The 25,726-nt window shown below is 58.7% G+C and overlaps 1 protein-coding gene across 1 annotated transcript in view; it reads left to right on the top strand.

The window, feature by feature from the left end:
- RGS3 (regulator of G protein signaling 3) overlaps window positions 1-25,726 on the top strand; it is a 120,264-nt gene that overhangs the window by 83,621 nt on the left and 10,917 nt on the right. Inside the window, 1 exon segment of the mRNA XM_038553190.1 lies at window positions 20,624-21,568. Coding sequence (XP_038409118.1) covers window positions 20,624-21,568 — 945 coding nt within the window.

The raw sequence follows: 25,726 nt of genomic DNA on the forward strand, positions 1-25,726 counted from the left end.
TCCCTTACCCTGGCATCAGGGTCACAGAGGCCAGAACACGGCAGGACAGTTCCTGCCTGCAGCATCAGCGCCTGGGTCAGCGATGCTCACCCTCCAGCTCAGATCTCTGGGAGGGGGCTGCTTCCCTGCCTGCCTGTGTCCATAGCCCCAAGCACAGGCTCCAGCACATGTAGGGGTTCAGTGTTTATCGAAATAACAGATAAATGTGTCTTGGCTGACTCTTCTGTGGCGAGGCCTTTCTGAACACAACCCATAGACCTCTAAACCAGGGATATGATACTCACTGAGTAAAGGCCCAGAAATTCCTAAGTGGGTTAGCAGATTTAAAGCTCGGGCTGGGGTGAGGGTGTGCAGATAATTCTATAGTCTCCTGAGGCCGCCCAGGCTTGTCATACTCTTCTCTAGCAGGATGGGGCAGGAGCAGGGCTCTGTAGAGGATCGAGCCAGCGTACCCTGGCCCAGGCTCTCACTGCCCTGACACCCAAGCACAGACCTGACTCTTTCATTCTCCAGGGGGAATGTTCCAGGGAGAATGAAAGCCGGAGCAGCTGCTAGTGGGGACTGCGGTGGTCTTAGTCTGTCATATGCTCTGGAATTCCTGGGACTACACCTCTCCCTGGCTTGTGCCCAGTTTCTGCCATAGCGGCATCTCCCTCCTCCCCAACCCAGAACAAAATCCCAGTGGACTTTGGATCGGAAGGCAGGACGGGGAAACTTATTAAGTAGCCTTTGGCAAGTGCCCTCCTTTCCTTGAGGATGCATTGCCATGGTACAGCTTCAGGGCACTGGCCTGCCCAGCTGCCTGGCCTGCATCCTGCTGCTGCCGAATTGCCCTAAGGGCCTTTCTGGAGCCTTTGGCTTTGGCTAGGGGTGCTGCCCCCCGGAAACGGCAGGTACATATACACACTGGCTTCCTGCTGACCCTCACAGGTCCCAGCCCTGGGAGCAGCTTCCAGCCTATCCGAACAGTGAGAAATTTGCCTCCCTGATTGGGCAGTAAAGCCAGCCAGCTTCGCACCTAGCTGGGGGGCTCGTCTGTTGCACGGGGCTGCCCTGCGCAGGGGTGCAGGGCACAGTGCAGGGTGGACTGGGCTTGGCCCATAGCTCTGCACTTGCTGGTGTGTGACCTTGAGGAAGTATCCTAATCCCTCTGCTTCTGTTTATTCATTTGTCAAGTGGGGACATTAGACATCATATCCAATAGGGATGTGAGGGTTTAATGAGTCAATAATTGGGAAGTGCTCTGACGGGAAGTGTCAAATGAATGTCTCTTAAATGAAATATGGGGATCAGTAAATGGGGCGCAGGACTTGAGTGCCTACGTGCCGATCCCCATGGCCTGTGGGCCACCGAGACCTCCCTGTTCTCTGGATCCCAGGTCCTCCTGTGCTGAACAGCACCATCGTGTAGGTAGGTCTGAGGAGCACTGAGGTGTAGTGGAAGGAGCACTGGACCGGGAGTGAGCAATCCCTGGTCCCAGCCCTGCCACTCTGTTGCTCTGTTTCCTTGGGAAAGTCACTCTCTGTCTCTGAGCCTCAGTTTTACTGTCTATAAATGGGAAACAGCCATGGAAGGCCTCCCAGGGCCCTTCTGGCTGAGGTAGCCTGAGTCTCCGTGAATCCCCCTCCTGCCCCAGGCTACCCACGGGGAGGCCCCCGGCTTGGCTGATTGTGTCTGCGGCTACGGGGAGGCAGAGGGCAGTGGCTGCGTGGGCCCCCTTACCTGGTCTGGCAGGCTCCTGGGTCTCTGGGCATGGGACTGCTGGGCCCTTTCCTCATTACCCTCGTGGTCCAGAGCATTGACAAGCACATTCTGTGTCTGTCCTGGACCCCGCTCCCTGGGTTGGCGGAGCGGCTCTGCCCATCACGGCACGGTGTCTAATTACGGACTCACTCACGAGTCTGGCTGTGTGGCTGGTGTGTGTCCCTCCGAAACTTTGTGCGTACAGGGCTCGGGGCTGCCAATTCTCTACTGCATCCCGAGGGCCCAGCACACAGCCTGGCGTGTGGTTGGTGCTCCAGAACTATTTGTTGATTGAGAGGTGAAGACCCAGCTGAAACTCGGGGGCTCCTCCTGTGTTAAGGAACCCCCCATTCAAGCTCTTCACCCTAAGCAGTCTTATCCCAAGCACCGGGAATTCAGCCCGTAGTGGAAATTGGGCAGCCCCATTGATACTGGACTCCCTTGAGACTCATCTTCTTAGCTTCCCAGGATGAGGTGGTTCCTGCTTCCCAGGAGCCTGCAGGATGACACTCTTCCAATCTGGAAGATTCTTGGGCCCTGCCAGGACTGCCTTGGCTCTGCCCCCAGCGACAAGACAAAGTATTGATTGGAATTTGTAAATGACCTGCTCAGATGAGGGCTGTTCCAAGTCGCCCCTGCTATGGGATGTTTTCTTCTACCTGCACGCGTGCGTGTGCTTGTATGTGTGAGATAAGACAGGAATAGAGCCAGAGACGGGCAAGGAGATGGGCGGAGATAGACATTCAGAGACACTGAGACTAACACAGGAGTAAGAGGCACAGGACAGCAATTCAGTCCCGGGGGCCATCGCAGGGTGAGGTGGGAAAGAGGCCGACGGAGCCCGTGTGTGCCTGCTACTCTGGTCATAAGCAGTTTCAGGTTGGAGCTGCCTTGGGGGTCACCCCTAGCGTGGGCCCCAGGCATAACACGAGTGCATTTGTTGACATCAGACAACCAACTGCGGTTGGCCGCGACATCAGACAGCTTGGTGCTGGCCAAGCAGCTTCCTGCAGCAGTGGGCTACGCAGGGCTTAGGGGCGGGCACCCTAGAGTTGGCCCGACTGGTCTCCACTCCTGGCTTCACAGCCAACTGGCTGTGTGCCTTTGGGCAACTTCCACTATCATCCTGTACCTGAGATTCTCCATCTACGAGTAGGGTAAGAACAGCCCCTGCCTCACAAGGTGCTGGTGAGGATCTCGCGAGTTAACGAAGGCCAAGTCCTGGGAATAATGCCTGGCATGGGATCCTTGAATTCTCTCTGGATCCCACAGGTGGGCAGGTCAAGAGTCGTCAGCCCCATTCTACAGATGAGAGAACCAAGGCTCAGGGGTGGGCAGGGACTTGACCAGTGATACCCAGCCCATCAGTGCTGGGGCTGGAACGGGATCTGGGGGCTCTTGCCTCCTAGCTCGGGGCTCTCTCCTCTGCCCCCCATGGTCCCTCTGTGAGGCATGGATGTCTCCTTCACTTGTCGCCCTAACTCTTGAGCTGTTGTAATGTGCTCCTCCCAGTGGTCACATTGTGGGGGAGGAAGTCCCATGCCTTCTGTCCAGAGTTTGACACACAAAGCTAAGCTCCGGCCACGCTGGACGGTGCTGCTGGGCGCTGATCTGAAGCAGCCAGCTGCTCCCCCATCCCGAGGCGGTGACATTCTCCGAGTCAGCGGCACGTTGGCTGCAGGACCCTCCGTTAAATTGCAGCCGCCTACTGGGGTGTGAGCGGCTGGGGGTGGGGGTGGGGGTGTGCCGGGAAGCCCGGGCGATTGGCTCCATCCTGCTGGGAGTGGCCTTGCACCGCCCCAGCGGCGGGAGGGGCGGGGACCCCTCAGCATGCCCGTGGGGTGCTCTGGCTGGGGGATCCCAGTGTCAGCGGCTGCCACCGTCAGCGATGGGTGCCTCTCCCCTCCCGAAGCGGCACTCGAGGGGCCAGCCCAGGCCCCAGGGGGCGGGTCCAGGGGAGCCAGGGCCCGTGCGTGTGAGTGTGAGTGTGAGTGTGAGCGTGAGCGTGCGGCCCCGGAGCCCGGGCTCGTCGCAGGCTGAAGGACCGGCTGCCCGAGGACAGGACACTTCCTGAGACACCCCACTCTTCCTCCTCGGGGGAAAGTGGCTTGGGGAATCCGAGTTTTCTTTAATGGAAGAAAGAAATCCCGAGCGGCGGCAGCAGCCTGCTGGACAGGGTGTGTGTTTGGAGAGAAGGAGGAGGAGGAGGAGGAGGAGGAGGAGGAGGAGGAGGAGGAGGAGGAGGAGGAGGAGCGAGTGATGCAAGGGTTTTGAAAACGCTACCTAGATGTGGGAGGTGGAACCTGGTCATTTGGTTCTGCTTCTCCCAGCAGGTCCCGCTCCCCGGGGGAACTTGGGTAAGTCCATAAATAGCTCTGCGGACACAAAGGAGCTCTGTCTGGGGAAGGAGCCGCTTGCCTCGCCCGGCGGCCAGGAGCTGCCCCCGCCCGCCCTGCGCCCGCCGCCCGCGGGAGGAGCCGGTGCAGGAGCCGGCGCAGGAGCCGGTGCAGGAGCCGGTGCAGCCCGGGCGGCGGGAGCGGCGGGAGCGGCGGGAGCGGCGCGGTGGCCGCGGTCTCGGGTCCCTGCAGGAGCGCGGGTAGGTGCCGGGGACGGCGCGGCAGGCGGGGGGGCTCTTGGCCAGGCCAGTGCCCCGTTGCTATTGTTCCTTCCCAGGGCAGCCATGGACAGGCATGTAGCGGCTCGGCCGCGTGTGTGCTGCTCTGAGGCAGCTCCGCGTGTGTGCATCTGTGTCTGTCTGTCTGTCTGTCTGCTGGTCCGGCGTCTCAGGGTGGGGGACCCCGCGGGGCTAGGGGCACGCCACCGCTGTGTGCCACTTCCCGCTCCTAGGCTGGTCCGCCGGGTGGGTCTTCCTTCTGGGAGAAAGGAATGCTCGGTGACCCTAAGTTGGGACACTGCACGGGAAGGGCACTGCACGGGAAGGGAGCCTTCAGCCAGCCGCGTTGGTGACCACATCAGGGATGCTGACTGTGCCCAGGCACCAGGGATTGGCCCATCTTGCCTGGTTCTGTGCCAGGGAAGGAGGTGGTCTGGGGCGGGACGGGGTGGGGGGCAGCCCTCAGTGTGGGGGGGCTGCCTCCGATTTGAGAGATTTCTGCTGAAACGTCCACAGGAAGTGCAAGAGGGATGCTCTGCCTCAGGAGCATCCTGAGCCCCTTGAGAGAGGTCCTGCACCTGCTCCCTTGTCTCTGGTTGAGAACTGGAGGGAGGGGGGTAATTGTTAGGGACCTGCTCACCCCCGCAGAGCTAACCACTGTGAGGGGACAGAGGTCACTCCCTTTACCAGGAAGCCCCACGCCTCTACTCTTGTCCCGAGGTGTCCGAGGGACCTCAGGGCTGGGGAAGAGCCGTGGTCCAGATTGGGAGGGGCCGTGTCCACAGAGCAGGTGTCTGGCCGGGACCAGGGTGGAAGACTTCTGCTTCCCGGAGCAGGGAGCACGGGACCCATGGGTGCCATTACGGGCCCTGAGCTAACGTAGTTCGGCTCTGAATCAGGTGCTCCTGGCTTGAGATGCCTACTTAAGTACAGGGCCACCGGGCCCCTCACTGAAAACTTTCCACACCCTGCTGCCCTCAGGGGTATGGCCGGGGCCTATCTGGCTTCTCTGTGGAGGTGGCTGGAGGGGGCATATCTCTTGGAAGGAAGGAGCTGCAGTGCCTGCCCACCAGCGCCTGGAGAGCCCAGCCAGGGCCCTGAGGCCATCGTCAAAGTTTCCACCAGGGCCCCTTGAGTCCTTTATGCCCAGCCAAGGGGCACCTCCCTTCTTCCCCAGCCCTACCATGTGGCATGGCTTAGCCCAGGGCGGGCCCTACAGGGAGCCAAGTTCCACAACAGGGCGTGCTTCAGACCCAGCCTGGCATCTGTGGCGGCTGGGGGGGGGGATGGGGAGGATGGAGGCAGCTGAGGCAAGGGACCCCCTGCTGGGTAGCCTCCGGGGTCTTGAACCAGAAATCCTGGCCCCTGCCCCAGCTTGCTGGCCTTTGCACATGTTCCCGCTGCCTGGAAAGCCCATTTCTTTGCAGGTCTTAATCCTGGAGAACCCAGACTTTCACAACTAGAGCAAATACTCCTGCAGGAACCTTTCTATCCATTGGAGGCGGCACCCAGGGCGGTTGCTTCCTGTCTTATTTACGTGGGATCCAGGCCTCATTTGTCTCTGGGTCACAGAGGCCTCACCTGGGACCCAGGACATGATGGGAAAGGGCGAGGATGGGCTCTCCTTGAGCACAAGCACTGATGTCCAAGTCAGCTCTTTCTGCCCATGTCCTAGCTCTGCGTGGCAGAGAGTGGGCTCTATCAACACGAGGGCCTGGTTAGGCGTCCCTTTGGAGGAGCCCTAGTTTCTGTGTGGGGCCATGGGGCTATTTTGCTCTTGTAAGGCCAAGAAGTTAGGGGTGGGATTTGACAGGAGGTGAAGCAGGGAGAAGCTTGGCCTCAACCTGTCTGAGGTCATGGGAGGGCCTCGTTGGGGGTCATGCTGGGCTGGGTGGTGTTCACGCCATGGCCTGGGCCATGGCGGGCGGAAGGGGCAGCCCTGGCTGCTTTGAATGTGATGTCTACGGTCCTTTGCACAGACCACAGTGGCCTGGGGCCCAGCTGGGGTCCCCTTGGGATGCTGCCAACCACAGAGGTGGATCTGGGCTTTCGTGTGGGGCTGCTTCTCAGCCCCTCGCTTCTCCTCTGCCTCGCTTGCCCAGAAGAGGCACGGTCAAGGAGGGAGTACCTATGCTCAGCTGGGGTCCTGGAGGCCCGTAGAGCTTCTTCCCGTTTACCTACCCAAGGCCCTGGAGATGGCTGAGTCCATTTGCCTTCTGGACAGATAGGTGAGGAAGGACTTGCCTGAAGTTACATTCAACTCAGCAGCCAAGTGGGGACGAGAACCCAGCTCTCCAGTTTCCCAGCCCAAATCTCTCTTTGTCACACCAACTGGATGACTCAGAGAACCTGGCTTTCATTCTGGTGTTCCCCCTTTACTGGACTCCCCAGTGACACATTGCTTTCTAGAGCCCCCTGGCTTACCAGCTAGAGCCTGGCTCTCCTCTAAAAAACCGTGTGCAGTAGAGAAAGCCCTTGCTTGCTTGGCCAACAGGCCAGAGACTGAAGCACATTCTAGCTCCTACTCACTGGATCATCTCAGGCAAATGTGCTTTTTTTTTTTTTTTTTTCTCTTCTTCTGGCTCAGTTTCCCCTTTGGAGCAACCAGGAACTGGACCAGGTCCCTTGCAGGGATCCAGTTCTTTGTAGACCCTTTTCTCATCCCGGGTTCTGCGAGTCACTGGCCAAGGCCAGGCTGGCCCAGCGGGGAAGCAGCCCCTAACCTGTTATTCAGGGACTTTTGGTCAGAGGCCTTCTCCTGCACGCTGGGGCCCAGGCCAGGGCTGGGAGGTTTGTTGGTGTTTGTGGAGCTAGGCTGTTTCCAAGATGTCATTGCTCAGGGAAAACCGTCATTCCTCCCAGGGATAAACAATGCTGCTTATGGCTCAGCCTGCTAAGCCCAGAGAGGCTGGAGCCACTCACAGCAGGCCAGCTGGGCTCAGCCCCAGGGAGCTGCCACCTTCCCCGGCTCAGCCAGCTGCGCCCAGGCACCTGAGATCAAGGTGGCAGTAGGGCAGGAATGGGGACAGGGGTGCTGGGGCCATGACCCACTTGGGAGATCAGGGCCTCTAGGCACAGAGGAGAGAGCAGGGGGGTGGTCCCAGGATATTCTCTTTCTCTGGCAGTGGGGCTCGGTCATTGCTCCAGATGTATGGAGAACTGCCAGGTTTGCTCACTGTTCCAGATGGCCCAGGGCTTGTCCCCTCTCCCTGCCTGCCATGGGCCGGCCTGCTTGCACCTGGCACTGCACAGATCTGGCTGCTGCCGGAGAACTGTCAGCGGCTCCCAACTTAGAAAGGCCGGGGGGTAGTAAGTCATTTGGAACTGGGCAGGCTTCTCCCCATGTAGCCAGGGCTTTCTGTGGTGTCCTCAATTACCTCTTGGTGGGGTTCGCCTCCTCGGGCTACTAGCAGAACTCAGGCACTCAGGGCAGGGTGCCGGAGGCCTGGGGTTTGCGGAGGCCTGGGGGTCACATGACCCGGAAGGAGCCGGGCAGAGCTGCTGTGAGCCAAACAGCTAGCCATGACCTAGGACCAAGGCTAGGGCAGCCAGGGGACGGGCCGTGCAGTGGAAGTGGGCACGTGGCCGTGTGACTCCCTAGGTAGGGGTCGCACCCGCAGCCCATCTGGGACACTGACGTCTTCACTGCTCAGACCTTGACTGACGGAGTTCCCAGTTTACCTCAGTAGTGGCCCCAAACTTGCCCTCTCAGTCTGCTCCCTGCCTCCCTCCCTTCCTTCCGCAGGTGTTAAGTACCTGCCATGTACCATGCACTGGCCAGGCCCTGGAGGTACAGATAGACGCAAAGGGCCCGATCTTTAATCCAGGGGTAAAGATGGGCATGTGATGGTTGGTAACAGCACAGCTCTGATGAGGAGACCCAGGGAGGGGGAACCCTGGGGAAGCTTCCAACCCAGCCTGGGAGCCTCAGCCAAGCTTCCTGCAGGAGGTGAGGCCGAGTCTGGGTGCACAGATGCCTGTCCGTCAAAGGAGCAACTGTCCGACCCGGTCTGTCCACCCTTCTGTAGTGTAGACATGATTCCTGCCTGGCCATAGAAAGCACCTGTGTGTGTCCAGGTACTGTTCTTTCTAATCCCAGGCAAGGCTCCCTGGTGTGTTTTGGGTGAGTGCGTGGGCTCTGGACTGGAGAACGGGCTCTCCCGCTCTACAGCTGTGTGCCCTTGGGCAAGAACTGAACCTCCCCTTGCCTCCCTCTCTTGAAGCAATGGCCCAGCCTCACCGGGTTCAATGAGATGTGTGTGCATGAAGTGCTCCAGGTGCATTGACGTTGAGTCATGGCAGCCGTGAGTGCCAACTAGCACCTCACCTCTCGGTGGCTACCGAACGAGGCGATGTAGGCCAAGTACTCAGCACGGGGTCTGACACGGTGTTGTCGTCCTGGAAATGGGAGGCGATGCAGCGGCTTTTGCGGGGTGGGGGGGTTGGCATGTGCCATCAGAGATGTGCAGGTGTGCCACGCAGGGAGGGGCTCATGATGGAAGGAGGCGGGGGTGGGCCCTGGGATGAGGGCTTTTGTTTGTCTTTTACATAAACTTCTCAGTGAAATGCAACATACTTAGAGAAAGGTTAGAACCATACAGCTGAGGGGTTTTCACGAGGTGGACAAACTCCCCAGGTCAAGATGTAGAACATGCTCCTACCCCCGGAAATACCCCCGCACACCCTCTTAGTCACCACCGCCCCGGCCCCGTCCTGACCGCTCTCCTTGATCGGCGGCCTTGCCTGATTTTGAACTTGGTGTACCCGGGATCACTGAGCGTGTACTCATTTCACACCGACTTCTTCCGGCCCACATTTTGATGATGAGATTTGTCAACATTATTGTAGGAAGTTTTGTTTTGCTTGTTCTCACCGGGGTGGTTCGTCGTGTGAATATGGCGCAGTTCATCCATCCCGCTGTTGAACATTTGGGCTGTTGCCAGTTGGAGGTTATAATGAAGCACGCCGCTATGAATAGTCTCATAGATGTCTCTTGATGGGCTGTACGTACTTTGCTGGTGGGTAAATACGTAAGGTTTACAATTGCTGAGTCATAAAGTGGTATATAATTAGCCTTAGTAGATACTATCATCTAATTTTCCCAAGTCTGACACCAGTACCCTCCCTGCGAGCTGCGTATGGGAGCTTCTGCTACTCCCTCTCCTCACCAGTGCTGCTGGTGTTAGATATTGTGATAACTAAATGTGGGTTTCATTTGCATTCCCTTGGTGACTAAGGAGGTTCGAGACCTTTCCCCTGTGTTGACTGTTTCCCACCTCGCTGTGAAGGGCCTGTTCAAGCGTCTCCCTCCAGTTTTCCCCTGGGGTTGTCTGCCTTTTTCTTATGGGTTTGTGGGAGCTTAAATATTCCGAGTATGTTTCCACTGTGGGGTATACACATTGCAAATATCTCCTCCCACTCTGGGTCTGGCCTTTCTACCCTTTTGGGGAGGGTTATCCTCTGAAGAGTACAAGTTCTTGATACAGTCCAGCCTGTCAGAGAGTGCTGGTGGAATCCTGCCTCTTACAAAGTTGTGGGCGTGCCTACGTCATCTTCCAGAAGGTCCTATTCTTTTACATTTCATATTTAGGTCAGAAATCCACTTGAACTAGACTCTTAAGGACGGTGGATGTAGAAGTCAAGACTCCTTTTCCTCGGGGGTGGTTACCCAATTAATTAGAAAACCATCCTTTCTCACTGTAGGGGATCATCGTCTTTGTTAGAAATCACCTGGCCATGCACGTGGGGGTGAGTTGAATTTGGAAGGATGAGTAGGAGTTCGCCCGGTGGACAAGAGAGGGGAGGGTGTTCTAGGTAGGAAGTACAGTGAGTGGAGGTTTAGGGGTGCCCGAGGGTAGAGTGTGTTTGGGGAACTACAAATAGTTTAGACTGGCTGGGGGTGGGAGTGGGGAAGGGAGAGAAATGGCATGTTGGGGTCGGGGGTGAAGGGGTCAGTGGGTGGGGGCAAAACACACAGGGTAATGAGCTGGGACTATCCCAGAGGGATAGGAGGGTTTTCAGTGGGAGAAGAACACAACCAAGTTCTTGTGAGAAAGGAAGAAAGGATGAGAGGAAGTCCCATGACAGGAGGATGGTTGTGGAACTGACTACAAACCCAGCCGACCCCAGCCTCAACATCACCCCCTTAGCAGAGAGCGCGCCTGCTTCAGGGAGGCAGCGGTGCAGGTAGCGGCATGCCTGGGGTCTCGGAGGTGACCTGTGGCCTCAAGGTTATGGCTGAGCCCAATGGCCAGATATCCAGTCTAGTGTCCTGGACGGAAGAGCCTTTCGCCTTGACTCCCCACCCAGTTCCCAGCACTGCAGGCCCTGAAAGAAGAATATTTTAGGAACCGGGGCACCCAGACAAAGACTGGGATCCCTCCCTGGAGAGGGAGTGCTTTCTGTTTTTCCTGCCCTCGATGTATCCACAAGGAGACCTGGCCGTACCGTGGGCTCTGATTCCTCCAGGCTGGCTGAGATTCAGAGCTAGACAGTCGTCCTCCGGAAGACGTGGCCTAGAGAGAGGAGTAATTAGGCCCAGGGAGCCAGACTGACCCAGCCTAGGGGAGACTGAAGCGCAGGCTCAGCTGCCTCTCCTGCCTCCAGGGCCTTTGGTATGGGCCTCAGTTTCTTCCCCTGAAATGTACAGATAGCAGAGCCCCTGTCTGAGGGCTGTTGTCAGAATGTGCCAAGTGTCCTCTCCCAGGGTGCGATGCAGGGGAGGGGACAGATGGTGTTGACGCGGATGACAGTAGTAAGCATGGTTACAGGAGCTGGAAATGTTTACTGAGCACTTACTATGTGCCGGGCGTCTTCAGTGGGTTGCCTCCCCGCAATGCTGTGATGTCCGTGCTAGCTGCTGACACCACCATTTACAGATGAGAAAAATTGAACCTTCGGCAGGGTAAGCGGCCTGCCCAGAGGTTAAGGGCACCCAGCTAGGAAGTGGCCCAGGCAGGATTCGAACCCGGGCTTGTCTATCTCCAGACCTCTGTTCTTCCCCAGCATGAGGCTTCCCTCCACCACCCTCGACCCCACAGGCTCTCTCTGTTCCCCGAACTGTTGCTTGGAGTGAGGCCTTTGATTTTGGGTTCGTCCCTGGGTCCCTGCCGGGAGAGAGCGCCAAGCGGTGGGGGGGGGGGGGGTGCAGCCCAGTGGGCCGAGCACTGCTGTGCACCAGGCCCTGCCTCCTGCCCACAGGAGGCGTCACACTGACTCAGCCACAGGGTGAGGAAGGGGGATTGAACCCCAGGCCTGCCTGATTCCGAATCCTGGTCTCATGACCGCAGTACTATTTGCGCCCTTGCCTGGGGGTCCTCCTGGCTTGGCGGAGGTTTTTTGTTTGTTTGTTCGATCAACCTAGCATTGAATGTCACAGAGAAGGCACGCGCTTCTGGCTCTCTCCCACGAGAAGGGGTCCCTGGAGGCAGTCGGTTTGGGAAGGGCACCAGCCGGATGCAACTCCGTACTGTCCCCCACCCCCGCCGGGTGAGTCAGACACCTGCCCCTCCTGTCTCCACCAGTTTGGGGTCTGAGCCAGGGGGCCCCCACGTCTGGTCCAGCTCACCACGCCCAGAGGGGTGCCAGGTGAGGTCTTTTGAAGGGAGGGAGGGAGGGGGTGTGGAAAGGCCTTGCAGCGGCAGCAAAGGAGGCCACAGGGTCGCAGGAAGAGCAGGGCTTTAGAGCCCGGCTGAACCGTGGTTTCAGTTTGACTCCTCGGCTCACTTGCTTGGTGATCTTGCACGTCGCTCTACCTCTGAGTCCCAGTCCCAGTCTGGGGGCCAGTGGTACTGGCCATACAGGGTCACTGGGGGTGAGAGAGTGTGTGGAGGCCATCTGTCCCGGTGCCTGGTGTCTGGGAGACGCTCAATCCACGGTTTCTCTCTTCCTCTCCCCCCACCATCTTTATCAGTGTTTTCTGTTTCCATCGTCTCTGGCTCCACCTTCCCTATCTCTACAGCATCACGTAAACACTGCTCTCAGGGGGAAGTCCACATTCCTTAGCACACCCGTGCTTCAGCTCCATGGAACCACCTGTACTTCCTTGAATGTTCTGTGCAGTCTCTGGCTTTGGGCTGGGTGTCCTCGCCCATCCCTGTCCCCATTAGCTCCTCCAGGAGCCATCCCTGTCTTTCCTGCTGCCTCTGTGCTTCCGCAGGCGCCTGAGAAGGGGGAGCGTAGTGGGAGGGTGCCATGGGCCCTTCACCTGGTTCTCTGTCCCATAGCCCAGCACCTTCAGGGAAGGGAAGGTGTCTTGTCACTGTTTGCCCTGCACAGTCCCCGGTGCGTGGCTGAGGCTCTGTAGGTATTTGCTGAGTAACTCTGGGGGCTGGCGGGGGCAGTAAGTGAGCCAGCGACACCATCCTGATGAGCCAAAGCAGGGCCTGCCCAGGGCCATGAGAGCAGGCCAGGCGGGACATTGGCAGGAGAGCAGAGAGCCCAGAGCTGGGGCCTGGAGAGGCCCCTGGGGCCTGGCGCTCTCCTGACTGAGGCTCCAGTCCCAACGGGGACAGCAGCAGCCCTGCCGTCCACCTCCGTGCCTTGCAGAAGAGAAGAGAAGAGAAGAGAGCTGAGAAGTGGAAGGGGTCTTTGGGTTGTGGGGGCTCCCCGTCCAGGCCCCCATGTGCACTGGAGCAGGGGCATCTGGGACCCGAGAGAAGGAGCTTAGCAAGATGGTCATAGGGGAGCTTGGTCCTGGAAACTCGCACCTTGGGAGCTGCTTTCCCTGCCCGGCGAGAAGTTGGGCATCCAGGACGGTGTTGGGGGGCAGCCCGGGAAGCTCCCAAGGCCAGGCCTGAGGACGTGTCCTTCTGGCTGTCCCAGGTGGCAGTGCCAAGAGTAGGGAAGCTTCGAAGAGGGATCTCCTCACTTCTCAGTCCTCGTGGGTTCCTCTTCCATGCGTCTAGGACAGGCTGTCCTTGGCTTTGTGCCCACAGTTTGTGAACTGGGAGAGCTGCTGCTCTCCTCTGCACCTCGGTCTTGCTTCCAGGCAATGGGTACGGTACGCTCCCCACTGTGATGTGTTGCCCTCCTGAGTCCCCCATGGACCCGGAGTAGTTGTGGAATTCTTTAGGGACGGAGAATTTCCATCTGCATTCACATCGCTCCTTGCTGTCTCTCCTGCCCTCGGGCCTCTGTGTATGGGAAGCCTGTGTAGGTAGCGGAGTGCAGCGAGCCTGCCAGCATCTTATGTGGGGGACCAGGGGCTGCTGAGGCCATGCCTCTTCTGCACGGGCTTCCTGTTAGAGAGGGAGTGCCGGGTGTTGCAATCCATGCTGCCCTAGGTTCTGGTCTGCATTCATGTGCTGATTCTGTTGTATGACCTTGGGCACATCACCTCCCCTCTCCGGGCCTCGCTCACCTTATCCGTTAACTGGGGCTGTCCCCCCAGAATTATCTGGGGAGTCAGAAAAAAGCCGAGATGCCAGCCCTACTCTTGGGGCAACTTATCCAGTAAGATCTGGAGTTGGGCCCAGATAGTGATATTTTTAAAATGCTCCACCGGTGATTCTAAAGTGTACCTCTCTTTTGAGAACCAATAGTCTGGATCGGTGCTATTTTTAACGTGCGAATTAATCTCTTGGAATCTTGGTAAAGTACAGACTCTGATCCAGTAGCTGTGGATTGCAGGCTAAGATTTTATATTTCGTGTGGGCTTCCAGACGCTATTGTGCCTGCTGGTTCAGGGGCCACCCTTTAGGTACTGAGCGCCTAGGGGGTCCTGTGGTCACTGGATTGCCCATTCATTCATTCATTCATTCATCCCACATCAAACACTTAAGATGGGGAGTGCTGAGAGGTGAGGCCAAAGGGAGACAGAACAGAGACCCTCTCAGGGCTACAGAATTTGGACTTCACCGAGAGGGCACTGGGGAGTCTTGACAGGGCTTGAGGCAGAGGAGTGGCAGGGTCAGATGTGCCTAAAAGGCATCAGAGGGGCCTGAGCTGCCTCCGGGAAGTCTGCGGCAATTCCGATGGGAGATGACGACTGATGGGAGATGACGACCGCGTCTGGAGGGAGGTGGTGCAGGAGTGGAGATGGAAGGAGTGGAGAGATTGTTTTATTTCTAAGTTAATCAACCTTGTTTTTAGAGCAGTTTTAGGGATCGAGAGGAAAGTATGTAGAGTTCCCCAGTCCCCACACTTGGCATCACCTGCCCCAGTGGAATGATTTTGCAGATTTTCCAAGGGACAATCAGGAGGCTTTGGTGACCGGCTGGAGTTGGGGGGCTTGGTGGCAGTGAAGGGACAGTGAGAGAGGATGATACCCGGCTGCCTGCCTTGCAGCTGGTGTGGCATCATGGATGGGCTCGCTTTCAGCTTGGGGCACGTTGAGCTGAGGGCACTGGCGGGATGTGCAGAGCGGGGTCCCTGTCTATGCCCCCTGTCCCACCAGTGTGCTGGCTGCCCTGCCCACCGAGCAGATCTGGGGCTCAGTGTCATCTCAGAGTGGCCTTTCCCACATGCCACTGTGTTCTCTCCCGCCACACCTTATGGTTTTCCTGCCCATCACCAGCCGTGCTTTGTATCCATTACGTGTTTCTGTGGGCGACGTCGTGGCTTGTGTCCACCCTTCCTCGCTGGCCTCGAAGCTCCACCGGGACAGGGATCGTGTCTTTCGTGTTTCCTGTTTTACCCACAGAACCAAGGACAGTATTTGGGGGCAGCGCCGTCTTCTGAGTACTTGGTGAACACTTGCCTCTGGGGTCTAGACTCAGGAGCCAGGTCGGGGCTGGCAGTGTGGACTGGGCGGTGGCCAGACAGTGCAGATGGTGACTGTAGCCCCGGGAGTGGACAGGTGCCCAAGGGAGTGCGGAGGACCGAGACAGGCGGGGACCTGGGACAGGCCTGGAGGCCGGTGACCTGCTGAAGAGGGGTCACCTTTCCGGTGGGAGGAGATCCAGGGAGGGAGAGGTCCAGGTGGGCTGTGCTGCGGTGGTGCTGCGGTGGTGCCGGCTGCCGTTGGAGTGCCCATGTGGTGCCGAGCTCTGGGTGCACGTCAGCTCAGCACCCTGCCACCGCCCTGGGGGGCTGGTCTGAACCCCGTGTTATGGCTGATGGAACAGGGGCTCATAAAGGCTCTACCTCAGGTCACCTAGCCAGTTGGAGGGGGCAGCCTCCAGAGCTCTCCCCCTGTAAAGTGCTGTCCCCGCCCCGTGTTCTGGGTCAGACCTGTCGTGTTGGGGGCAGAGGAGGACAACAGCCCGGAGGAGGCTCGGGAGGAGGCTCGGAGGCTCTGAGCTGGCAGGCAGAGGCAGGGGGTAGCTCCAGCCTGGGGGTCAAGAAATCAGGCCCAGGAACTGGACCAAGCTGCGCCGGGGGAGCTAAGTGTTGGCCAGGCAGCTGAGGTTCCTGGGGAACCTGGGGCCAGGCAGCATCACCCTGGGGACCCAGAGGCCAGGGAGCTGCTCGGGAACCCAGAGCATGCCAGACTTGAAGGGGTGACCCCATCTCAGAAGTCAAGCCTGGAGGTCGGGCGCTGGGCAGGGATTCTAACAGCCTCTCCCTTTCTCCAGCCACTTTCCAGTTTGCAGAGCGCTTTCCTGCCCTTCCTCAGACTTGGTCCCCTCGGCCCTCTGGAAGCAGGGGGGTGGTGGCGGCAGCAGCAGGAAGTAGGAAGTGTCCTCACTTCATGGCAGAGGAAACCAGAAGTGATAGCCTGACACACAGCTAGCAAGCAAATGATGGAGCGCGGATTCCAGCGCAGGCCTTCTGGCTTTAGGTCCCGTGCTCGATCTGTAAAATGCTAGCTGTGTAAGGGCCACCCAGAGACAAAGGCAAATCCCAGCTCACACCCCCTCCCCCCTCTCCATGCAGGAAGTGGTTTTTGAGGGCAGATGCAGAGCCCAGCATCTGTGGTGGATGTGATGAGTCATCTCAGGGTGAGAGCTGCAGGTTGACTCGGGGGTCAGGAGACCTGGTTCCACATTTAGTAGCTGTGTGACATTGGGCCAGTCACTTCCAGCAGCCCACTGCCACCCCAAACTCCAATAGCGGGTTGGTAGGAGTGAGGGAGGAGTCTGGGACCCAGAAGATGATCTGGGAGTCCTTCCTGCCACCCCTTCCCGGCCTAGTCTGAGCCCTGGATTGGACTGGGGGCAGAATTTGATTAGATCTGAAACAGCAGCTTCATTTAGAGGGCCTGGCTCATTTCCTCTGTGCTTCTAGCAGGCAAGACATGGACAGAATTAACACTGCGCCAGCCAAGCCAAAGAAATGATGGATGGGAGAGAGACAGACTCCCCACAGGAAGGGGGCGGCTGCCCGAGCTCTCCGGACCCAAGGCCCTGGGCCAGCAGGCTCATCTCTCCGGGGCACCGGGGCTGGATTCTTATCACCCCAACCTGTTGCAAAGCTAACTGGGTGTTACCAGCCACCTGTACCTCCTCCTCCGTCTGAGCATTAAGACCTCATGCGTTAAGACCAGTGGTCCAGCCTGGGTTTTTTTCTGCTCAATGGAGGGGCAGGGATTGTGTGTGACAGGTTCAGGGTTTCACTCGGTACCCGGAGACCCAACGAATGCGTGTATGTCAGTGTGCGTGCGTGTCACTGTGGTCCTTCCCCACCCCCACATCCTGCTCACACTGCCCAGAGCAGCTTTGACCCAGAAGGGCCCTGCTCCTGTTACGCTGTTCCTCACAGGACAATCCCACGCCTGGCATCCATTGTGACATACTCTCATCTTTATCTCTTTTCCTGTCCTCGTTCCTTCCCTTGCCACCGCTCCCCCCCAGATTTCTGAGGTTTCCTGATTTGCTCCAGAAGCCCCCTCCCCCCAAGGTGCTCCCAACCCCAGCTCTCCCAGGAGCAGGGCCCCTTGGAACCCATCTGGGCACCCACACAAGCCCCACCCCGTGGGGAAGAGCCAAAGAGCACTGGCTAGTCCTTCTTTGCCAGTATCTGCCCAGGTATGTATGGGGCCCAGGTGAGGGGCCCCAGGTCGTGCGTGGCCTCCGCCCTTCCTTCTAGGCTCCTGGGCCCACCCTACTTGCGTGCCAGGGCCCAGCGAAGCCAAGGGGACACCCTTGGCCAGGAGGCATGAGTGCGGATACTCAATCAGCCTCCAGTTTCGTAGGTGACTCCCTTTGCTCCAGGACCTCAGTTTCCCCATCTGTAAAATAAGACTGGACTAGTGATAGCTACCACGTTAGTAAATGCTTCTCCCGTGGCCAGGCCCCATGGACCCCCCCAACCCCAACCCCCAGGATAGTCCTGGGAGTCCTGGGAATCAGTGTGCTATCATGGCCCTGCTCCAGGTGAGGAGATACGGGGACGGAGAGGCTGGGAGGCTGGCCAGGGTTGCACAGCTGGAAAGTGACACCCCTGATCCCTGGGCACCCTGGGAGCCCTTGGGTCCTGGGTGGTTTCCCTGCTGCCTGGGGAGGCGGTGGGGGGAAGGCCTCTGGGGACAGCGCACTTCCCCCCCTGGCTTTGTTTGGTTTGGCCTCAGTTTGGGGCAGGATTGGCGGAGGCTGACTGACTTGCATTTCTGGTTTTGGGTCTGTGGCTGCGCTTTTCGCGAGGGGGGTGGCAGGCTCAGGCTCAGTCACCGCTGGGACAGGCGGGCCCCACCCCCACCCCCCAGGAAAGGGGAACCAAGGCCTGCTCCCCCCACTCAGGGCCACGCAGTGGGTGGTGCCAGGCCCTGAGGGCACCGCTGCTGCTTCCTTCTCTCTGCTGCTTCCTTCTCCCCTTCCTTCCAGGTTGGGGAGGGGGTGGCCCGGGGGAGGGGACTGAATGTGGGGCAGCGGGGAGCTGGCTGTTTGTTTTCCTAGAGGAGGTGCTCCCTGGCGGGTGGGGTGGGGTGAGCGGCGGAGGTCTGGGCCTGCACTGCTCCTGCTCCGGAATGAGATCAGAAGCAGGCCTGGGAGGAAGGAGCCAGAGGCCCCGCTCTCACCCCAGTCTGTCCCCAGCCCAGATTGGTGCTGGTGCTCTGGGGCATGTGTCCCGGTCACTGGGTCACTGTCCGGGCTGGGCCCTGTCGTCCTCTCTGGAGAGAGCTTTCTCTGTCCCTGGGAACAGTCTAATGGGGCTAAGACTCAGCCCTTAGTTTCAACATGGGATTTGTGGATTGAGAGGCCCCCCATCCCAGTCACCAACTTTGGCTCTGGGTGTTTGGCCGAGCTGGCCTCCAGGGGCCCCTGGGAAAGATGTGCCGCGGTTGGAGGCTTGTGACTTCAGCAGTGCCCTCTGGACCCATTGTTCCAGTCGCCACAGCGGCCACCACCACCACCAGCAGCCCATTCAAGAGCTTTGGATTTTCGGGGAGCCTGGCTGGCTCGGTCTGGTCGGTAGACCGTGGGACTCTTCATCCTGGGATCATGGGTCCAAGCCCCACTTTGGGCATGGAGCCGACTTTAAAAAAAAAAAAAGAGAGCCTTATACTTCAATGCTGTGTTCTCCTGGTCTGTCACTTGTGCATGTTGTCTCATGTAATGGGTGGGGACCTTGAGACCCAGAGGGTTCAGTGACTGGCTTGCCCCGGCCCCCCGCTGTGTGAATTGCCCTTGGCTCCTGTCCCTCCCTGGGCCTCAGCCTCCCTCTCTGATTTGGGATCATGGGCATTTCAAGGGCTGAGGCTGTGAGGTGTGAGGGGTCCCCAGGGTGGAGCCGTCTCCCACCTGTGGGTACGACCTACAGGGCAGGGAGTCCGTGTGGGTGATCACCTGTCTTCGGCTGTGCCTGAGAACCAAGCACTGGCCAGAGAGATCATCCCAGAGTCCTCAGAGGCCCTCCCCTGGCCTGGCTCAGCCATCCTCTGGGGGGGGGGGGGTGCAGGGAGGGAGCTCCCCTTTCACTCTCATGCTCCCAGGCGGTGGCAGTTCCCCACACCGCACAGATGCCAGGGGGCCCCTGATGCACGTGGGACAGACCTGATGGGACAGAGCTGATGCACGGGCTGCCTGGAGCCCTGGCTGGGCCCTGACTCCCAGACAGGAGCCTGGCTGGGGCTTCACCGTCACAGCCTCCCCAGCGCTGAAAAGACCCCTCGGCTCTGGGCCTAGCCTTTCGGCGCCGGGCAGCGGGGCAGTAGTGGAAGAGTCACTGCTCTGCGCTCAGCTGTCATCCATCAAACGGACTTCATGGTCTCTACATCAAGGGCTCGTAACCTATGTTCTGGGACTGCTTACCTCTCAGATTCTCAGCCAGGGTCCGTGTGTGTCCCTGTGCACGTGCACGTTCCCATCGATCTGTACAGCCCCCAGGGATGTGTGGCCACTTTCCCCTTCATTAGTTCTAGACGGCCACGGCCTCCTGATGGGCGAAGCCCAGACTCCAGATAGTTTCCACGCCAGCATTCCAAGACCTTGGGTGCGATGAGGGGCCCAGCGCAGGCATGAGACCTACGTCCCCCACGTCTCTCACACATACCCCCCACGTCCCCCTCTTGTCCCCCCATGCGGCTCAGCACTGCTGATTGCTCCTGAGTCTCTCTGAGCGAGCTGCCCTTCAGGCTCCACCAAGAGCACCATCTTCCCCTTTGCAAATGAGGCCTGTAGGAATCCAGCAATAACGCCAGGGGTCCTGAGGGCTGTGTGTCAGGCAGGAAATGCTTTCTTTACTGTGTGGAACTCCTGAGTTTCCTCCAAACTCAGTTTAGAGGAACCACCGGGTGGATGATCCCTCCGTGAGGTCCCCTCATGTGCCTGTGACATCTGCGTAGTCCAAGTGTGGCCAATATTTCGAAGTTCTGGTTTCATTCCATTTTACTAGCCTCAAAGAGAGACTTAAATATTCAGAGCAAGTTCTTGTTTAATATGATTTTTTTTTTTTTAAACTTTGGTTCAGGTACAGAGGCTACCCTTTGGCCAGGTCCAAAGTCCTATCACTTTGTGACTGCTCTGGCTTGGGACTCGGTTTGGTTCTGGTTCATGAGGGCAGAGACTGCCGGGCTCCCCTTTTACTCGCAGAGACACCACGACACCTCCCTTGGAGGGCTGCTGGGAAGATCACACAAGAGGAGTGTTTAACTTGGCGTGGCCCCGGCGTGCAATAGGAGCCAGATAATAGCGGTTACTTCTTCTTCCCCTAAATGACCAACCACGCTTTTGATGGAGCGGACATAAAATTCAAGGGAGAAGATAAGGGTGGGAACCCGTGGGCAGCTAAGCCAGAGGGGCTTTCTGTTTCTATCTGGTGCTTCAGCTTTCAGACTGGGGGGAGTCAGGTGTGGGGTTCAGCCTCTGTGCTGCCGGCTCACGCACCGCGCCTAGCATCTCGCAGCCTCCTGTTCTGAAGCTTTCTTGTTTGCCTCTTGTTTCCCAGATGTTTGAGCCAGAGGCAGATGAGAAGCGAGAGATGCCCTTGGAGGAGGGGAAGGGGCTGGGTGCCGAGGACCCCCCGCCCAGCAAGGACCCCTCTCCTGGCCAGGAGCCTCCTTCAGGACAAGACGTACCCCCCAACAAGGACTCCTCTTCCGGTGAAGAGCCTTCTCCTGGCCAAGAATCACTGTCCAGCAAAGACTCACCTTCCTGCAAGGAACCTCCTCCAGGCCAGGGGGCCTCGCCAAGCAAGGACTCCCCACCATGCCAGGAACCCCCCGCAGCCCCGGCCCTCCCTCCCTGCCAGGACCTTCCTGCTGGGCAAGAGCCCCCTCCCAGCCAAGACCTCCCCGTCACCCAGGATGCCTCTGCTCAGGAGCTTGCACCCAGTCAAGATGTGCCCCCCAGCCAGGTCCCCCCACCGGCTGAGGAGACCGCAAGCTCTGGGGACCCACCAGCAGCCTCCGGGGACCCGCCTGTGGCCCCCAGGCCAACCTTCGTGATCCCCGAGGTCCGGCTGGACAGCGCCTACAGCCAGAAGGCCGGGGCGGAGGGGGGCAGCCCGGCCGAGGAGGAGGAGGACGCCGAGGAGGCTGAGGAGGGGGACGAGGGGGATGAGGAGGAGGAGGAGGAGGACGACACAAGTGATGACAACTACGGAGAGCGCCGCGAGGCCAAGCGCAGCAGCATGATCGAGGGCGGCCAGGCCGAGGGCGGCCTCTCCCTGCGGGTGCAGAACTCCCTGCGGCGCCGGACGCACAGCGAGGGCAGCCTCCTGCAGGAAGCCCGCGGGCCCTGCTTCGCCTCCGACACCACCTTGCACTGCTCGGACGGGGAGGGCGCCGCGGCCACCTGGGCCATGCCTTCGCCCCGCACCCTCAAGAAGGAGCTGGGCCGCAACGGTGGCTCCATGCACCACCTCTCCCTCTTTTTCACAGGACACAGGAAGGTAAGAAGGCCGAGGGTGGGTGGGAGTGGGTCCTGAGTGAGGAGGTGGGGAGGAGGGAGCTGCGGGGGAGGCGCACCACCGTCCCACCCCGCGCGCCTCTCAGCCTTCCCCGGAGCCTTCTACCCATTTGACAGGGGATGCCACTGAGGCACAGAGGGACCGAGGAGGCCGCACCTGCACCTACGCCCATGACTCCGTGACTCCCTGTGCTGTGTTCTTACGGCTCCTTGGGACTCGGGGGCGGGTGTCCCCACCGAAAATAGAGCAGGTGTGGCCTCGCCCAGGACGTCATGTGCTTGGATCCAAACGGCCTGAGACGTGGGCTGGAGAGCTGTGTCCTGTAGTAGAACAATTAGACCAGGCCCAGGCCTAGTCGGACCAGAAGTCCGTCAGCCAACAATGACAGCACACATTTACCCTGTGCTGGCATTATGCTAAGCAATTTATTTTATCTTATTATTATTATTTTTTGAAAGAGTGCACAAATGGTGGGGAGGAGGAGCAGAGGGAGAAGGAACAGAGTTGTTAGCAGGCACCATGCCCCGCGCAGAGCTCGATCTCAGGACCCCAAGATCCTGACCTGAGCCCACACCAAAAGAGTCGGACGCTCAACCGACAGCACCACCCAGGCGCCCCAATTCTAAGCAATTTCACTGACCTCACTAATGCTTACAACAGCTCTACGGAGTGGATGCCATTGCTGCTCCCTACAGATGAGGAAACTGAGGCACTCCAGGGTTATCTCACTTACACCAAGCCGCATAGTTTATAAATGTCTGCACCAGAGTTAGGTTCTGGCTCCAGGGCTGGGGCTCTTCACCACCATGCTATTTGCCTCTAACAAATATTTATAAATAGATGAATAAGTGTTTATTGATTTCCTGCCGTGTGCCAGGCCCTGTGCTCTGCGTCTGCAGGGCTGCAGGAATGTGTGAGGCCGACCTCAGCTTGTGAGGAGGGATGAGTTATCTGCCTGGGTCGGGAGGGTGGCCCCACAGTGGAAAGAGTGCACGCTGGCCCTGAAGCCCATTAGCCAGCTTGAGCCTGGGCTCTTGTCCCCCACGTACTGTGTGGCCTTGGGTGAGTCACTCACCTCCTGAGCCTGAGTGTCCTTCTGTGAAAAGCAGAGATTCATTAGACTCAGGTCCCAGGGTGGTTGAGGATGAGCCAGAAGAGCCCATTGCCCAGTGATGTTGGCGCAGGTGCTGGTGGATGCTTTTGAGGTGCTAGCAGCCAGCACGGCACAGGGCGTCACAACAATGTTGTGAGGCTAGGTGGGTGGGGGTGGGGGACAAGAGCCCAGGCTCAAGCTGGCTAATGGGCTTCAGGGCCAGCGTGCACTCTTTCCACTGTGGGGGTGGGGGGCTCCACGGAGGGCAGAGACCTGGGAGTTCAGGGAGGAAGGATGTCAGGGCCTAGGGCCATTGGGTAAAGCTTCCAGAGCAAGATGCCCCTCGGCTTGGCCTCGATGGTTGAGCGGGTTTAGACTAGAGAGAGGATGAGACGGGCATTCTGTGAAAGTGGCCTGGACAGACTCTCCATAGAAGCCACTTTGGTTAGAGCAGGGGATTCCTGAGACACGAGGGTGGCAGACACACGGCACTCATGCGGCCACCCCTGCCTCCACGCCCCCGGCAGACATGACCAGCAGATCCCAACACATCTCCCCACTGAGCTGGGCCGTGGCTTCAGAAGCCTTCTTAGCCTCGGCCACTAGCAATGAGGCTGACTTCGCACTTGGGAGGACGCTGCTGCAAGGTGTTTGGACTGGAAGGCCAGGCCGGGAGCCCCAGGAAAGGGTCTTAAACCGCAGCCCCAGAAATCGGAACTAAATCCCAAAGGAACCAGGACTGGATCTCCATTTCCCCGTCCACAAACACATGTGGTTCTTTTTTTTTTTTTTTTTTTTTTTTTTTTAATTTTTATTTATTTATGATAGTCACACAGAGAGAGAGAGAGAGAGAGAGAGAGAGGCAGAGACACAGGCAGAGGGAGAAGCAGGCTCCATGCACCGGGAGCCTGACATGGGATTCGATCCCGGGTCTCCAGGATCGCGCCCTGGGCCAAAGGCAGGCGCTAAACCACTGCGCCACCCAGGGATCCCAACACATGTGGTTCTAACTTTGATGTGCTCCACAATCACCAGGAGGAGGTTGTTAATATATAGATTTCCTTTTTCTTTTAAAGAACTTTTTTATTCATTCATGAGAGACACAGAGAGAGAGAGGCAGAGGCACAGGCAGAGGGAGAAGCAGGCTCCATGCAGGGAGCCCGACATGGGACTCGATCCCGGGTCTCCAGGATCAGGCCCTGGGCTGCAAGAGGTGCTCAACCGCTGAGCCACCCAGGGGACCCTAATATATAGATTTCTAAGTCTCCAACTCCAGGCTCCCAGAATCAGAATTGCCAGCAGGTGGTACCCAGATCCTGCATCTTAAACAAGCCCCCTGGGGGCTGTGCTGTTCCCCATAGTTTGATTATCTACGTCTTGGGCCATTTCTTGATGCAGCTTCCACAGGTGAGAGTCCAGAACTTTGTTCTACCCAGGTGAGGCCTCAGGCTCACTCAGACCAGGCCTGGCCACTCGTCTCTGGAGGGCACCCAGGTCCCAGGCCTCACCACCCTCCGGGCCTCCTGCTTTCGATTCCACACCCCACCCCATCCCAATAAAAATACAAATATTTATTTACAGATAAATTCACGCATATTCATGCAAGCCCTTCTAGTTCCCCCAGACCAGCTGATCTGAGCTTCCACTGGGGGCAGATACTTCTGTTTTGGAGTCCGGCAGGCCTGGACCAGCTCTGTCCTGTTTCAGCCTCCTCCTCTGGGAGCCCGAGGTTTTTGCTGGCATCCCCCCCTCCCTGTTTGGCCTCTTGTTTCCTTTCTTGGGCTTGAGCGACAGAGTTGGCAGGGGCCTCAGAGGCTGCGCGTCCACGGTTTCCACTTACCCGGCTGCCAGTCCATCATCGTGTATATCCTGCTCGCTCCAGCCAGCCGGCTTCACTAAGAACCCTGCCCTTGAGGTCAAGGCTGGGTGAGCCCCTGGTCGTGTGCCATCCCTCCCTGGCAGGGGGCCTCGGGCAAGTCCCTGCTCTTTCTTGAGCCTCAGTTTTTCATCAGCGAAAGGGGTATTGTAATAATACCTCCTCTGTAGGGGAAAACCAAATAGCCTGACGCCGGTGGGGTGTTTCGGGCAGTGCCTGGTACTCAGCACTCGGTGGGTGCTCGCTCTATAAATGGGAATCGTGTTGCTGACGACGAGGAGAGCAGCAGAGTGGTAGCAGGCCAACATTCACGGCGCCTCCAGCTCCCTTTTCTGGACCGTGCGGCGCTGGGGCAGGGTGGGGACACCGTGGCCTCCAGCGGGGAGCCTGAGCCTCCGCACACAGCAAGTGATGCTGGAGCCAGGCCTGGCCTCACCCTGCCCAGTCCTCCCTGGCTCTACCCCAGACCCTGCAACTGCAGACTGGTGAGGGACAGGGTCTGGGGGGCTGGCAGCTGGCGGGGAGGCAACGGGTTCCCCCGTGACTTCCATCTTCCTGCCCGGGGCCTGGCATGGGCCTGGCTTTCTAACATCTAACATGGGCCCGCCCACCGGCCACTGTTTCCAGGCTGTGCCAGGCAGGAGGTGAAAAGGAGAGGGACCAAGTCTTCAGGTGGAGTCAGGCGGACCTGACTGGATCTCAGCTTTGCCTCCTCCTTCCTGGTCCTGAGACCTTGGCCACGTTCTGTCTTTCTTTGAGCTTTCATTTTCTCTTATAAAGGGGGAGTGCTAGGTCTTCCTGGAGTTGCCCCAGGGTTTCGAGAAGGTGGCAGTGTGGGGAAAGCTCTGTGTCGGTGGCAGGGGTGAAACCCAGGAGGGCGGGACAGAGCTGGTGAGGTCCTGGGCTGGTCTCTGTGCTGCTGCGTGGCTAAGCTGAGACAGTCCCAGGGGCCACTGTCCCTACGTTACCAGGCTGCGACCTGTCACCCTGCTCTCCTGTGTGCAGAGTGAGTTCTCCTGGGAGTAGGAGTGTCTGAGCCAGACAGATCAGGGAGATGGTCCACTCGCCATGGTCCTTTTACAAATGGGCTGCCTGAGGTCCAGAGAGAAGACCTTCTCCCCCACCCAAGGTGAAGCTGGGGCGGCCCCTGGGCCGGACTCCCTGCGAGTTG

The sequence above is a fragment of the Canis lupus genome, chromosome 11 (genome assembly GCF_011100685.1).
Source record: "Canis lupus familiaris isolate Mischka breed German Shepherd chromosome 11, alternate assembly UU_Cfam_GSD_1.0, whole genome shotgun sequence".
NCBI classification, from domain to species: Eukaryota; Metazoa; Chordata; class Mammalia; order Carnivora; family Canidae; genus Canis; species Canis lupus.